General features: G+C 49.9%; 1 protein-coding gene across 2 annotated transcripts in view; it reads left to right on the top strand.

Annotated features, from left to right (window-relative positions):
- The first annotated feature begins 1,904 nt into the window (after positions 1-1,904).
- NT5DC2 (5'-nucleotidase domain containing 2) overlaps positions 1,905-13,922 on the top strand; it is a 51,479-nt gene continuing 39,461 nt past the window's right edge. For both annotated transcript variants that reach the window (XM_027522349.1, XM_027522350.1), the window contains exon 1: positions 1,905-2,194. In XM_027522349.1, the coding sequence (XP_027378150.1) occupies positions 1,960-2,194 (235 nt within the window). In that variant the 5' untranslated portion in view covers positions 1,905-1,959. The remainder of the gene's footprint in view (positions 2,195-13,922) is intronic.

The raw sequence follows: 13,922 nt of genomic DNA, 5'->3' as shown, positions 1-13,922 counted from the left end.
GCATGCTCGATGAAGCCGAGCCCAGCAGGCGCAGATACTCCTGCTCTTGGAGGCAGGGCGGGCCGAGGGGCGGGACCTCCCACGTGGCGTCGGCCTGGCCCCGCCCCCTGCCCTCCCTTGTTCAAGCTGGTACTCAGAGTTGGCGGCCGCGCCCCCTACTCTGCCACCGCCATCTTTTCTCTTAAAGTCCTAAGAGAAGTGATGACGCTCACTGATGTACTACTAAACGTGTACTGCACCATGCTCTAAAATACAGTCACGCAACGCCTTGCATTTACTTCGTGATCGTAACTGATGCCTAGACTTCTAAAAATAACAGGATTTGAGATGCACTGTTGAAAGCTGAACTTTAGCACGACAAAAGTCTAAGTAAGCATCTTGTGGCAAACAACTATAACATTAATAAAAACTATCCTGTACGGGGCACTTACCGTTATTCCCAGACTACTAGACAATCTAAGAACATCAAATGAAAACTTAGAATCAGTAAGAGAGTTTAGTATTATAGACACAATATATAAAAACAGGCTGGAAAAGAGAGATCAAGCAGCAACTCTAGAAGGTAGCAGGGCCCGCTGCTGAGCTGCCAGGCCCAAGCTGCTGCCTGGATAACCTGCCTTCTCCTGGTGCAAACCCTACTAAACCATGTCCACACACCGGCTTGGTGCCCACTCTGGCTTCTCTTGGTGGCTCTGCGGGCTGCATGCCACAGAGCGCCCATCTTCCACCCAGACAAGACTTATAGGTGGCCAAACCCTCAGCACACACCTAGTTCACTGGGGCCCTGGGGTCGGGGGCCGCACCCACCCACCCCCACGGGCCCACCTATGGCCTCTATTATCCTGTGCCAGCACTCGTCACATGACTGGCACTGTAGGTCCTCAGTCAAGGGGCAGGGAATAGTAGACTGTACACACACCCTTAAAGCCGGCGAGGCCACCGCGGAGAGCACCTCAAGGAAACAGTGTCTAGCTAGCTCTCCACCGACAAGGCCCCAGGTGCAGGGTAGGCCTGCTCAAGGCCCAGGACACGGATATTTGAGGACTCAGATAACGAATCTGAGTGAAATAAACGCGGGTAGAGAGTGCTTCCCAGCAGGAAAGAGTAATTTTGTTGAAAATCCTGTTGATAGTGCTAGAAGAGCATGAGAGGTCCAAGTGGGGAAGCGAGGAGTGGTGCGGGTCGGTGCGGCCATTTGCTGAGGTAGGAACCAGGCGGGCGCAGTCAGCCCTGGCCTTCTGCCTCGCTCCACGTTAATAGGGTTCACCTGTGTGGACACAGAGCCCGGAGAACGAAGGGGCTGCTTCAGCGGGCGTCGGCTGCATTGCGGGTCCCCAGGTCTCACCCAGCGTGGGGCTGGCAGCAGGGAGCGCGCGGGAAGAACTCTTTATTCTCTAGGTAAGTGAGTGAAACGACCTGGCATAGCCAGTCATGGGCGGGAGGCGGGGAACAAGACCCGGGTTTCAGAACTGGGGGAAGCGGCGGAGGATCTGAGGTCTGGAACACAGGGGGTGGAGGAAGGGGCGGGAGGACCCAGTAACAGAGAGGGAGAAAGAGGACTGGGGGGCCCAGGTAGACCCGCAGCACTCTGGCCCTCTCCTTTCCAAGCCCGGGCCGTCCGGAGCCTCGCGGGGACGGCCGTTCTTAGGTATTCCGATCTCTCGGGAGGAGGACAGAAAGAGCCGCCATGGCCTCAGCAGATTCCGCAGAGGGGCGCAGACTTCTGGACCTCTCGGGAGACTGGGGGAAGGGGCCCGGCAACCCGCCCCGCCCCGCCTCGCCCGGGACCTCCCGCCCCGCCGGGGCCGAGAGGCGCGCCCATTGGCGGACGGGCTCCGCGCGCCGCGCCCATTGGCCGGCCGCCGTGAGGGAGCACGAGGCCACCGTGGCGGGCCCGCAGTCGGAGGGGCGGCGGACTGGCCTGAGGGCCAAGGGCTGCGCGGGCTGCGCGCAGCGGGCATGGCGGGTGCGGGGCTGCGGGCGGCCGCTCGGCGCTGGGTGCCGCGCCGAGATCACGGCGGGCCGCGAGCCGCCTCGTCCTCGCCCTCCTGCCCAGGTTGCGGCCCCCCGGGTCCCGGCGCCCACTGCCCGGGCGCCCCGCGCTCCGCGCCCGCCCCGGCGCCGGCCGGCGGCGCCGCCGAGCCCAGCGCACACCTGTGGGCTCGGTACCAAGACATGCGGAGACTGGTGCACGGTAAGTGAGCCCGAGCGGGAGGAGCGTCGGGGGTGTAGTCCGAGCGGCGGCAAGCTCCAGAGCACCGCTTGCGAGTCGTCCGGGACTCGCCGCTCCTCGGGGGAAGCGCGGTGGTGGGGCTCGCCTGAGCTCCTGAGCCCCAAGGCCCGGCTGCCCTTCGGGAGACTCGGGCGGGTGGTCCTGGGGACGCTTGGAGGCGGGCGGGCGGGCGCGCGCGAGGTTTGTTCCTCCGCTGGTTCTCAGTAGCTCCGGGGTTCCTGGAGCGGCCGCCGGAAGGCGGGACCCCGCCGTCTTTTCTCAGAGTCCCACCGAAGCGGAAACACCCCCGACCCCTTGTTCTCTTCGGGGCCCTTAGTTGGGGCGGGAGTACTGGGGACAAAGCCAACCAGCCGGCGGCGCTGGACGGAGCGGACTCGGAGGGACTCTCGACCCAAAGATGCTGACTGCACTCTTCGGCCGCCTCTAGAGTCCGGCGGTCTCTGTCTAGGAGGAGAAGGCGTTGTTTGAGAAACAACACCAAGTCGTCCCAGCCCCCTGGAATCCAGAAGAGTTGTTGCTCCCTCGGTCAGGGCACTTTCTCCTCTGTCCTCTCTCCCTCGGCGAAACGGGCAGATGAGGCCCCGGTGAGGCCAGAGGGCGGAGAGGGCTGGAGGTTTGTCCTGGTGTCGGGAGCCCTGCCGCTGCAGCGGACAGATGTCGTTGGCTCCGGGCTCTATCTCTGGCCAGCCGGGTGGCGCTCAGCGAGCCTCTCCCTCGCGGACCCTCGGTGTCCTACGTCGGAAAACAGTCCTGCCGGGGCCCCTGTCTCAGAGTTGTGGCGGTGACTGGGAAAGAGGCCAAGAAGGGACAGGGGAGCTTCCGGAGGAGCCCCCTCCCCCCAGGAGTGACGCGGCTTTTGTTGTCTGAAGGACAAACGTGGTCCTGTCTGGAAGATTCCAAGTAACTGAACCGAGGCTTCCGCTCCAGCAGTGTGGAGACCCGGGAGTGCTGGGTGGACAGGACTCACCTCTTGAGAAGCTGAGGCAGAACAAGACCCCTGAGAAACGGTGGTTTTGAAGTCCTTGGCCTTCTCTGAGGAAGGTCCCTACCTTACCCCTTCCTGGACAGAACACTCCTGGGGTGCTGTGTGCGGAGATGTCTTTGCTCTGCGCCTCGGAGAAGACCTTCTGTACAGCCGCCTGAGAAGCCTGTTTTGTGTGTGTGGCAAAGAGACAGAGGGAGGTCTAGTGGGCTTTAGTTCTCCAGGGCCTACCTGAATCTTCACATCTTCTCATAGACCCCCAAGCTCCTCTTGATGTGATAAGGACAAGGTCATTTCCAAGTTGCCCTGGTGAGTGCCAGGATGAACCAGACTTACACACCTCATTCCTAACTCTCCCTTTCTGGCTGTTTTTTCTGGGGAGCGATTCTGGACATTGAGGCATGCTGATCCTGCTCAGTCACTTATGACTCTTTGTGACCCCATGGACTAGCCCGCCAGGCTCCTCTGTCTATGGGATTTCCCAGGCAAGAATATTGGAGTGGGTTGCCATTCCCTACTCCAGGGGATCTTCCCAACCCAGGTAGGGATCAAACCCGTGTCTCCTAGTCTCCTGCATTGCAAGTGGTTTCTTTACCGCTGAGCCACCGGGGAAGCCCCAGAGGCATGCTGATGCCTGTGGGCAAAACTTTGTCAGGGAGCCAGGTCCCAGGCAAGCCCCCCCTTCCCCCCTCAACCCTGGCCTCAATGTGGCAACACAGGAAGGCTAGGCCAAGGGGCACAGTGATTGAGACAGGTGGGGTAACCTGAATTTAAATCTCAGCTCCATGGCCTATTGCTAGATGGGTTGGAATAAGTGACTTTATCTCCCTAAACTCTGATTTCTTCATCTGGATGATGGAGGAATAAATGTGACCACTTCATGGAATTGGAGTGGAGACTGAGCAAGGGGAGGCTCTAAGGCAGGGGTCCACAGTCTCCTGGATGTAATGCCTGATGATCTGAGGTGGAGCTGATGTAGTAATAGAAATCAAGTACACAGTAGAGGTAATGTGCTTGAATCATCTCGAAACCATCCCCTCCACCCCCAACCTGTCCATGAAAAAATTATCCCTGGTGCCAAAAATGTTGAGGATCCAGAAGCAGCAGGAGAATGGCCCCCATGAGTGGGTCTCATGGCTGCCATGGGGAAGAGGTGGCCAGGAAGCTGGGCGCTGTGCAGTGAGACCAGTGAGCCTGGGGGGCTGGTACAAGGGGAAGCGTGTATCCTCCCCTGTCTCTGCACCACTGCAGCCTTGTGGAAGAAACTGGGACCTTGTGGGCCCCAGACCTATGGTGTTCTCAGTGTAGAAGCTGGGCCTCAGGAGGCTTAGTCTGTGGGCTGCTTCCCCATCCTTCTTTGTTCCTGGGAGGATTGTCCATCCCTGGGAACATCCTCTGGGGCAGAGGTGAAAGCTTGGATTTGGCCAGAAGTCAGTGCCAGCAAGGGGTTGCACTGCCAAGCAGACCTCTCCCCTCCTGGGGAACTACTAGACTTTGAACTGAGAGTCACAGTTGACACCCAGGAACTTGGGACTGTTGGGAAGGGATGTTGCAGAAGCACTTAGCTTCCAAGAGAGCTGCAGGCAGCTGGATCTCCTGTGCACCCAGGTGAGGAGTGTTCCATCTGCACCCACGAGTCTGGAGGGGCTGCTCTGCCGGGCCCCAGGGCCACCAGAGGAACCAGGCTCACCTGTTCCCCCACCCATGCACTGTGCTGGGCTCCAAAGGAAGGGGGATGGGGGTGGAGACCGTGTTCCTTAGGGGCCTCCAAGGTGAATATCTGTTGCATGGCCACAGGCTTCTGCTTCGAACCACAGCTGGTTGTTTCTGAGACAAATTAATTCCCTGGAGGCCTGGGCTGTTTGGGCCTCAGCCATGGGCTAGAGGTCTCAGGAATGGGGCCATCTGGAGGCCCCAAAAGGCACCCTGTGTGTGCACCTAGTCCTGCCTGCTCCCCCCTGACCCCCTGCAAACCCTGTTTCCTTGAGGGCAATTGAGGACAGGAGGTATGGGCTCCACAGGGGCATTGCCTATTTAATCCTACATTTGTTGAGGGTCCAGGCAAGAATGCTGCCCAGAGCATGTTCTATGGGACCCTCCTATTTATTCTGCAGTTTGATACAATTTTTATTTCCCCTTTAGAGACAAGGAAACTGAGGCCCAAACGGTAAGGTGAGGTGATTTTCCTGAGGTCACAAGCCAGAGAGAGAGGGCTTGGTTTTCTCTCTGACCTCAAAGCCCGTGCCCTTTCCTCATCCACCTCCCGCAGTGCACAGATGGGGAAACTAAGGCAAACAAGTCCAGGACTCCTCAGCCCCCTGGGAGTAGCTAGGGCATTGGGTGGCTATTATTGTGTCCTCAGAGGGGAACAGCCTGGTCAGTGGCCCAGAACCCATCACACACGTCCCCCTGTCGTCATTAGCAATGATCTGTGGCTCGAGGTGATGCTGAGAATTCAGCCTCTGTGCACTGGTGCCAAATCAAATCTCGGAGACAGTTCTGGGTGAAGCAGAAAAGATTAGCCTTGTTGCTTTGCCAGGCAAGCTTCCAGCAGGTTCCTGCATCGAAATACAATCTCCCAACATGGGAGGAATCACTGAGGAATTTTTATAACAATGGCTCAAGACTGGAGTTCCTGTGAAGATTAGGGTGTGTGCAGGGCCTGCGCTCTTCTTATTTATTTATTTGGCAGCATTGGGCCTTAGTTGCGTCACGTGGGATATTTTGTTCAGGCAAATGGACTCTAGTTGTGGTGCCCAGGCTTCAGTATTTGGGGCACACGGCCTTAGTTGCTCCAAGACATGTGGGATCTTAGTTCCCCAATAAGGGGTCGAACCCTGGAATTCTTAACCACTGGACCACCAGGAAAGCCCCGGTCTCCTACTCTTGATGAGTTTCTCTGGTTCCTCAAATCTTGCTTCAGGTGGTTTCTTGGCTGTTCCTCCCATCTCTGCATCCTTTTCCTTCCCAGCAAGTGACTGTTTGAATCTCTCTTTAGAAATCAGAGAAGGTCATGCAGGCTGGAGTCTCTTCCCTCCAAACAAGAAACGGGGGACAGAAATGATTCCCTGCTCAGAACCCCCACAAGATCCTGCTCGGTTTCACTCCCCCTTTGTCACTCCTCAATCTTTTTTTTTCCTATTGGCATATAATGCTTAACAATGCTGTGCTAGTTTCTGCTGAACAACGTGAATCGGCTGTGTGTATACATTTATCCCCTCCATCATGGACCTTCCTCCCACCTCCACCCACATCGCACCCAAATGTGTCATCTCAGAGCTGAGATCCCTGTGCCACACAGGAGGTTCCCCCTGCCCATCCGTTTCACATGTGGTAGTATATGTATGCCAATCCTAATCTCCAGTTCGTCCCCCACTTCCCTTCCCACATGTGTCCACATGTTTCTTCTCTGCATTGCGTCTCTGTTGCTGAAAATAGCTTCATCTCTACCATTTTTCTGGGCGGGGAAGATCCCCTGGAGAAGGGAATGGCTACTCACTCCAGTATTCTTGCCCGGAGAGTTCCATGGATGGAGGAGCCTGGCAGGCTATGGTCCATGGGCTCACAAAGAGTTGGAAACAACTGAGCGACTAACACACACACACACACACACACACACACACACACACTACCATTTTTCTAGATTCCACATGTATGTCTCACTACACGGGATTTGTTTTTTTCTTTGTGACTTACTTCACTCTGTATGACAGACGTTAGATCCGTCCACCTCTCTACGGAGGACCCTGTTTCATTCTGTTTAGTGGTGGTGCCACTTCCCAGGTGGTGCAGTGGTAAAAGAATCCACCTGCCAGTGTAGGCGACCCAAGAGATGCGGGTTCCACCCGGGGTCAGGAAGATCTCCTGCAGGAGGAAATGGCAACCTGCTCCAGTGTTCTTGCCTGAAAGATTCCACCTGCAGAGAAGCCTGGTGGGCTACAGCCCATAGGGAGCAAAGAGTCAGACACAACTGAGCATTCCATTGTGTATATGTATATATACATTGTATATATTGTGTGTATGTATATACATTGTATATATGTGTGTATATACACAATATATACATTGTATGTATGTATGTATACCTCTTCATCTTTCCAGAAACAATTAGGTCTCCACATTCTGGCTGTTACCAATACCACTGCAGTGAATATCTGGATACATGTGTTATTCTGAACTATGGTTTTCTCAGGGTATATGCCCAGGCATGGGATTCCTGGTGGTATGGTAGTTCTATTTGTAGTTTTTTAAGGAACCTCCATACCATTCTCCATAGTGGCTATACCAGTTTGCATCCCCGCAACAGTGCAAGAAGATTCCCTTTTTTTCCATACCCTCTGCAGCATTTATTGTGTGTAGATTTTTTGATGATGGTCATTTTGACTGGTGTGAGGTGATACCATATGGTAGTTTTGATTTGCATTTCTTTAATAATTAGTGATGTTGAGCATCTTTTCATGTGCTTCTTGGCCAACTGTGTGTCTTCTTTGGAGAGCTGTCTATTTAGATCTTTTGGCCATTTTTTGATTGGATTGTTTTTTTCAATATTGAGCTCAATGAGCTGTTTGTATATTTTGGAGATTAACCCTTTGTTATTTAGTTTGCAAATGTTTTCTGCCGTTCTTTTTGTTTTTGATATTGTTAGTTTTCATTGGAGTATAATTGCCCTACAGTGTTGTTAGTTTCTCCTGTGCAACAGTGTGAATCAGCTGTGAGTGTGCCTCTGTCCGCTCTGTGCGGAGCTTCCCCTCCGTGTCCCGTTCCACCCCGCCTGGTCGTTGCAGCTCAGCGAGCTGGCCGCCCGCGCTGTGCAGCAGCCTCCCCCCAGCATCTGCTTCACACAGGGTGGCTGTGTCGGCACTGCTCTCTCAGTGCTTCACTCTCGCCTTCCGCTGGCGTGTCCACAAAGGCCATTCTCTACAACTGTGTTTCTCTTCCTGCCCAGATAAAAGGTTCCTCTGTACCATTTTCCAGATTCCACATATATGTGTTAACATACGACATTTCCTTTGTCTTTCTGACTTACTTAACCGTCTCTGACAGCTCTTGGTCCATGCACATCTCTGAAATGACACTATTATGTTCCTTTTTATGGCTTAGTAATGTTCCATTGTTTATATGTACCACATCTTTTTTTTTTTTAATTTATATTTTTGAAGGACAGCTGCTTTACAGTGTTGCATTGGTTTCTGCTATAAGACAATGTGAATCAGATATAAAGATAGATACACACACACACACACCATGTGTATTGAGTCTCCCTCCCACTCTCACTATCCCACCCCTTTCGATCCTCGCCGCCCACTAAGCTGGGCCCCCGTGTGATACCGCAGCTGCCCGCTAGCTATCCACGGTCCGCATGGCAGTGTGCATGTGTCAGTGTTCCTCTCTCAGTTCGTCTTGCTGTGTCCGCGAGTCTGCTCTCTACCTCAGCGTCTCTGTTCCGGCTCTACAGATGGGATCATCTGTAACATTTTTCCAGCTTCCATATATATGTGTGTTAATCCACAGTATCTGTTGTTTTACCTGACCTATTTCACTCTGTACAACTCTGGACCCATCCACATCCCGACAGGTGACCCAGTTTTGTTCCATTTTACTGCTGAGCAGTATTCCATTGTCTGTATATGTAAGACATCTTTTTTTTAAATTGGAGGATAATTGGTTTCCAGTGTTGTGTTGGCTTCTGTTTACATCAGTGTGAATCAGCTGTAAGTACGCGTACATCCCTTCCCTCTTGAGCCTCCGTCTCACCCCTCTAGGTATTCACAGAGCGTTGCCCAGCAGCTTCCCGCCAGCTGTCTGTCGTCCGCGTGGTAGTTGATTCATTTCACTCTTCTTTCAGTTCACTCTACCCGCTCCTTCCCTGCTGTGTCTACAAATTTGTTCTCTGTCTGTGTCACGATTCCTGCCCTGCAAGTACGTTCATCTGTACTGGTGTTCTAGATTCCAAGTATATGTTAAAATATGATATTTGTTTTTCTCTTTCTGATTTACTTCACTCTTTATGACGTACACTAGATTCGTCTACAAGTGACCCAGTTTCCTTCCTTTTTGTGGCTGAGTAATATTCATTTCTGTATTTGTACCACAGCTGCTTTATCCATTCGTGTTTCCCTAGACAGGTTCTTCCCACATCCTGGCTGTTGTAAATGCTGCTGCATTGAACACTGGGATACATGTGTCCTTTTGAATTATGCTTTTCTAGGGTGTATGCCCAGTCGTTGGGTGGATGAGTGCTATGACAGTTCTTTTTATAGTCTTTTAAGGAACCTCCATGCCATTCTCCATAGTGGCTATAGCAGTTCACATTCCTGCTAACAGTGTGAGAGGGTTCTCGTCTCCACACCCTCTGCAGTTCACATTCCTGCTGACAGTGTGAGAGGGTTCTCGTCTCCACACCCTCTGCAGCATTTATTGTGTAGATTTCTAGGTGATGGCCAAGGTGACAGGTGTGAGGTGATAGCTCACTGTAGTTTTGACTTGCATTTCTCTAATAATTCATGATGAGCATCTTCACATCTGCTTCTCGGCCATCTGTATATCTACTTTGCGAGGTGTCTGTTTAGGTTTTTTGGTTTGTTTTTTGGATATTGAGCTCCACGAGCTGTTCTTATATTTTGGAGAGTATTTGTTTTATCATCTGAAAATATTTTCCCCCATTCTTTTTTTTTTCTTTTACTTTTCAATGGAAAAGTAACTACAGTGTAATTAGTTTCTGCTGTACACCAGTGTCAGTCAGCCGTAAGTGTACATACATCTCCCCATCTTGAGTCTCCCAAGAGACTCACCGTCCCACCCCTCTTGATCTTCCCGAAGCACCGAGCTGAGCTTCCTGGGATGCCTGGCAGCTTCCCGCTAGCTGTCCGTTTCACACAAGGAGTGTGCAGATGTCAGTGCCCCTCTGTCAGCTTGCCCACCTGCTCCTTCCCGGAGCGTGTTCACATGCCCACTCTCTACACCTGTGGCTCTATTTCTGCCCTGTAGATAGGTTCATCTATAACACTACTTCTAGAGTCCACATATATGTGTCATCTATGATATTTTTCTCTTTTGATTTATTCACTCCGTATGACAGCACTAAGTCTATCCACGTCTCTATACATGATCCAGTTTCCTTTGTTTTTATGGTTAAATGATATTGCATTGTATATACATACCACGTTTTTAAAATTTATTTTGAATTGGAGAATAATTGCTTGCCAGTGTCGTGTTGCTTTCTGCTGCACATCAACGAGAATCATATAGATATATCTATATCTACCCTCTGGCTTCTCCCTCCCACCCCATTCCCAATCCCACCCATCTAGGTCATCACACAGCAGAGAACTGAGTTCCATTGGTTGTACAGCAGCTCCCCACTAGATTTCTATATTATACATGACAGTGTATATATGTCAAGGCTAGTTGCTCAATTAACCCCACCCTCTCCTTCCTGGACTGTTTCGACAAGTTCCTTCTCTACATCTGCAGCTCTATTCCTGCCCTGAAAATAGGTTCTTCTGTATCATGTTTCTGGATACCCCATATAAGTATTAAGATACGATATTTCCTTTTGTCTTTTTGGACTGACTTCACTCTGTGTGACAACTCTAGGTCCATATTTCTACAAAGTACACCAATTTTGTTCCTTTTTGTGGCTGAATAATTTTCCTTTGCACATACATATGTATATATATACACATACACACCACCTCGTTTTTTTTTAATGTATTTGTTTTCAGTTGGTGTAGAATTGCTTTCCAGTGTTATTAGTTTCTGCTATAGAACAAGGTGAGTCAACTATAAGCATATATATATGTATCCCCTCTTTCATGACCCTCCCTCCCACCGTCACCATCCCACCCCTTTGGTTTTCACAATATACCAAGCTGACTGTGTGTTATCCGGCAGCCTCTCATTAGCTGTGTATTTTTTACGTGGTAGTTTATCCATATCAGTGCTAGCTACCCTTCCAATTCACCCCACCCTCTTCTTCCCTCACCGTGTGGACAAATTTGTTGTCTTTCTTCGTCCTTATTCCTGCCTTGCAAATAGGTTCATCTATACCTTTTTTCTAGATTCCACATATGTGTCTTAATATATGATATTTGTTTCTCTGTTTGACTTCACTCTGTATGACATACTCTAGGTGCATCTACAAAATTATAAGCGATCCAGTTTATTCCTTTTAATAGCTGTGTGACATTCCACTGTGTGTATGTACCACAATTTCTTTATCCATTCATCTGTTGATAGACGTTGAGATTGTTTCCATGTCCTGGCTTATAACCCATACTGCAGTGAACATTGGGGTACAAGTGTCATTTTTAATTATGACTTTCTCAGGATATATGTTCAGTCGTGGGATTTCTGGATCATATTGTGGATCTAGTTGTAGTTTTTAAGGAACCTCCATATTGATTATATCAGTTTACATTCCCAGCCACAGTGCAAGAGGGTACCCTTCTCTCCACACCTTCTTCAGCATTTATTGTTAGTGGATTTTTTTTTTCCTTTGGTGATGGGCCATTCTGACTCATAACATGTGGTACCTCATTGTAGTTTTAACTTGCATATCTCTAATAATCTGTAATGTTGAGTATCTTTTCATGTGCTTGTCAGCTATCTGTCTTTTTTGGAGAGATGTCTACTTTGGTCTTCCTCCCATTTTTAGATCTGGTTGTTTTTTGGATATTGAGCTCCACGATCTCCTTGTGTGTTTTAGACATTGATTCTTTGTCTGTTGCTTCATTTCCAAATAGTCCACCCCTCTTTTTTTTTTTCTTCAGTTTTCAGTTAGAGTCCAGTTGCTTCACAACGTTTTGTTGGTTTCTGCTGTACAACAATATGCATCAGCTATAAATAAACATCTGTCTCTTGCCTCTTAAGCCTGTCTCCCACCCTTACCATTCTAACCTCTTGATCTTCACAGGACACCAAGCTGACCTCCCTGTGGTGTATTGGAGTTTCCCTCAAGCTCTCTACTTCACACTTGGTGGTGTTTATGTGTCACTGCTTGTCTCTCAACTCGCCACACCCTCTGCTTCTCTCCTGTGTCACCTGTCTGTACATTGGCAGATCTGTTCTTGCCCTGCACATAGATTGAAATCTATTTCTAGATTCCACATATATGTGTTCATGTACTATATTTTATTCTCTTTCTGATTTATTCACTCTGTATAACAACATAGGTCTATCCACATCTCTGCAAATGACCCAGTTTCCTTCCTTTTTATGAATAATATTCCACTGTATATACATACCACAGTTTTTAATTTATTTTTAATTGGAGGATAATTACTCCCCAGTGTTGTGCTGGATTCTGCTGTGCATCGGCGTGAACCAGCCATAAGTGCACGTCTCCTCCCTCTGGAGCCTCCCTCCCGCGCCCCTGACTCTCAGAACACTGGGCCATCACAGAGCCGCGCCGCGCTTCCTGTGTTGTACAGCGGCTCCCATAGAGCTCTGTTTAATGCATGGTGGTTCATCCCTATCAGCGCTGCTCCTTCAGTTCACTCCACGCTCTCCTCCCCACTGATTCTCTGCGTCTCTCTTCCTGCCCAGCATGTAGATTCATCTGTACCACTTCTCTAGATTCCAGTTATGTGTGTTAATATATGATATTTGCTTTTCTCTTTGTGACTTACCTCATTCTTTATGATGTACACTAGGTTCATCTAGATCACGACAAGTGACCCAATTTCCTTCCTTTTTATGAGTGAGTAATATGCCATTCTGTATATGTACCACAACTTCTTTATCCATTGGTGTTTCCTGATGGCTCAGATGATTAAAAAAAAACATCATCCTGCAATGCAAGAGACTTTGGTTCAAACCCTGGGTTGGGAAGATCCCCTGGAACAGGGCACGGCAAGCCACTCCCATATTCTTGCCTGGAGAATTCCATGGACAGAGGAGCCTGGCAGGCTACAGTCCATGGGGTTTGCACAGAGTTGGACAAGAATGAGCGACTGACACTTTCACTTCACATAGACAATTAGGTTATTTCCACATCCTGGCTATTGTGAATACTTTAGCAGTGAGTATTGGGATACATGTGTCCTTTTGAATTATGCTTTTCTCACGTTATATGCCCAGTCGTGGGATTGCTGGGTGCTGTGATAGTTCTATTTATAGTTTTTTGAGTAACCTGCATACCACTGTCCATAGTGGCTGTCCCAGTTTTCATTCTGATCAACAATGCAAGAGGGTTCTCTTTTCTACACCCTCTTCAGCATTTATTGTGTGTAGATATCTTCATTGTAGTTTTGAGCATCATTTCATTTACTTCTTGGTCATCTGTATGTCTCCTTTCAGTCAGTTCAGTCGCTCAGTCATGTCCGACTCTTTGCGACCCCATGGACTGCAGTACACCAGGCCTCCCTGACTATCACCAACTCCCAGAGTTTACTCAAACTCATGTCCATTGAGTTGGTGATGCCATCCAACCATCTCATCCTCTGTCATCCCCTTCTCCTCCTGCCTTCAGTTTTTCCCAGCATCAGGGTTTTTTCCAGTGAGTCAATTCTTTGCATCAGGTGGCCAAATTATTGGAGTTTCAGCTTCAGCCTCAGTCCTTCCCGTGAATATTCACGACTGATTTCCTTTAGGATTGACTGATTTGATCTCCTTCTCCAAGAATCTTCTCTAACACCACAGTTCAAAAGCATCAGTTGTTCGGCGCTCAGCTTTCTTTATAGTCCAGTTCTCACATCCATACATGAC

This window comes from Bos indicus x Bos taurus, chromosome 22 (assembly GCF_003369695.1).
Source record: "Bos indicus x Bos taurus breed Angus x Brahman F1 hybrid chromosome 22, Bos_hybrid_MaternalHap_v2.0, whole genome shotgun sequence".
Taxonomy (NCBI): domain Eukaryota; kingdom Metazoa; phylum Chordata; class Mammalia; order Artiodactyla; family Bovidae; genus Bos; species Bos indicus x Bos taurus.
The sequence above is the reverse complement of the archived record's forward strand: the minus strand, read 5'-3'. Positions and strand labels throughout refer to the sequence as shown.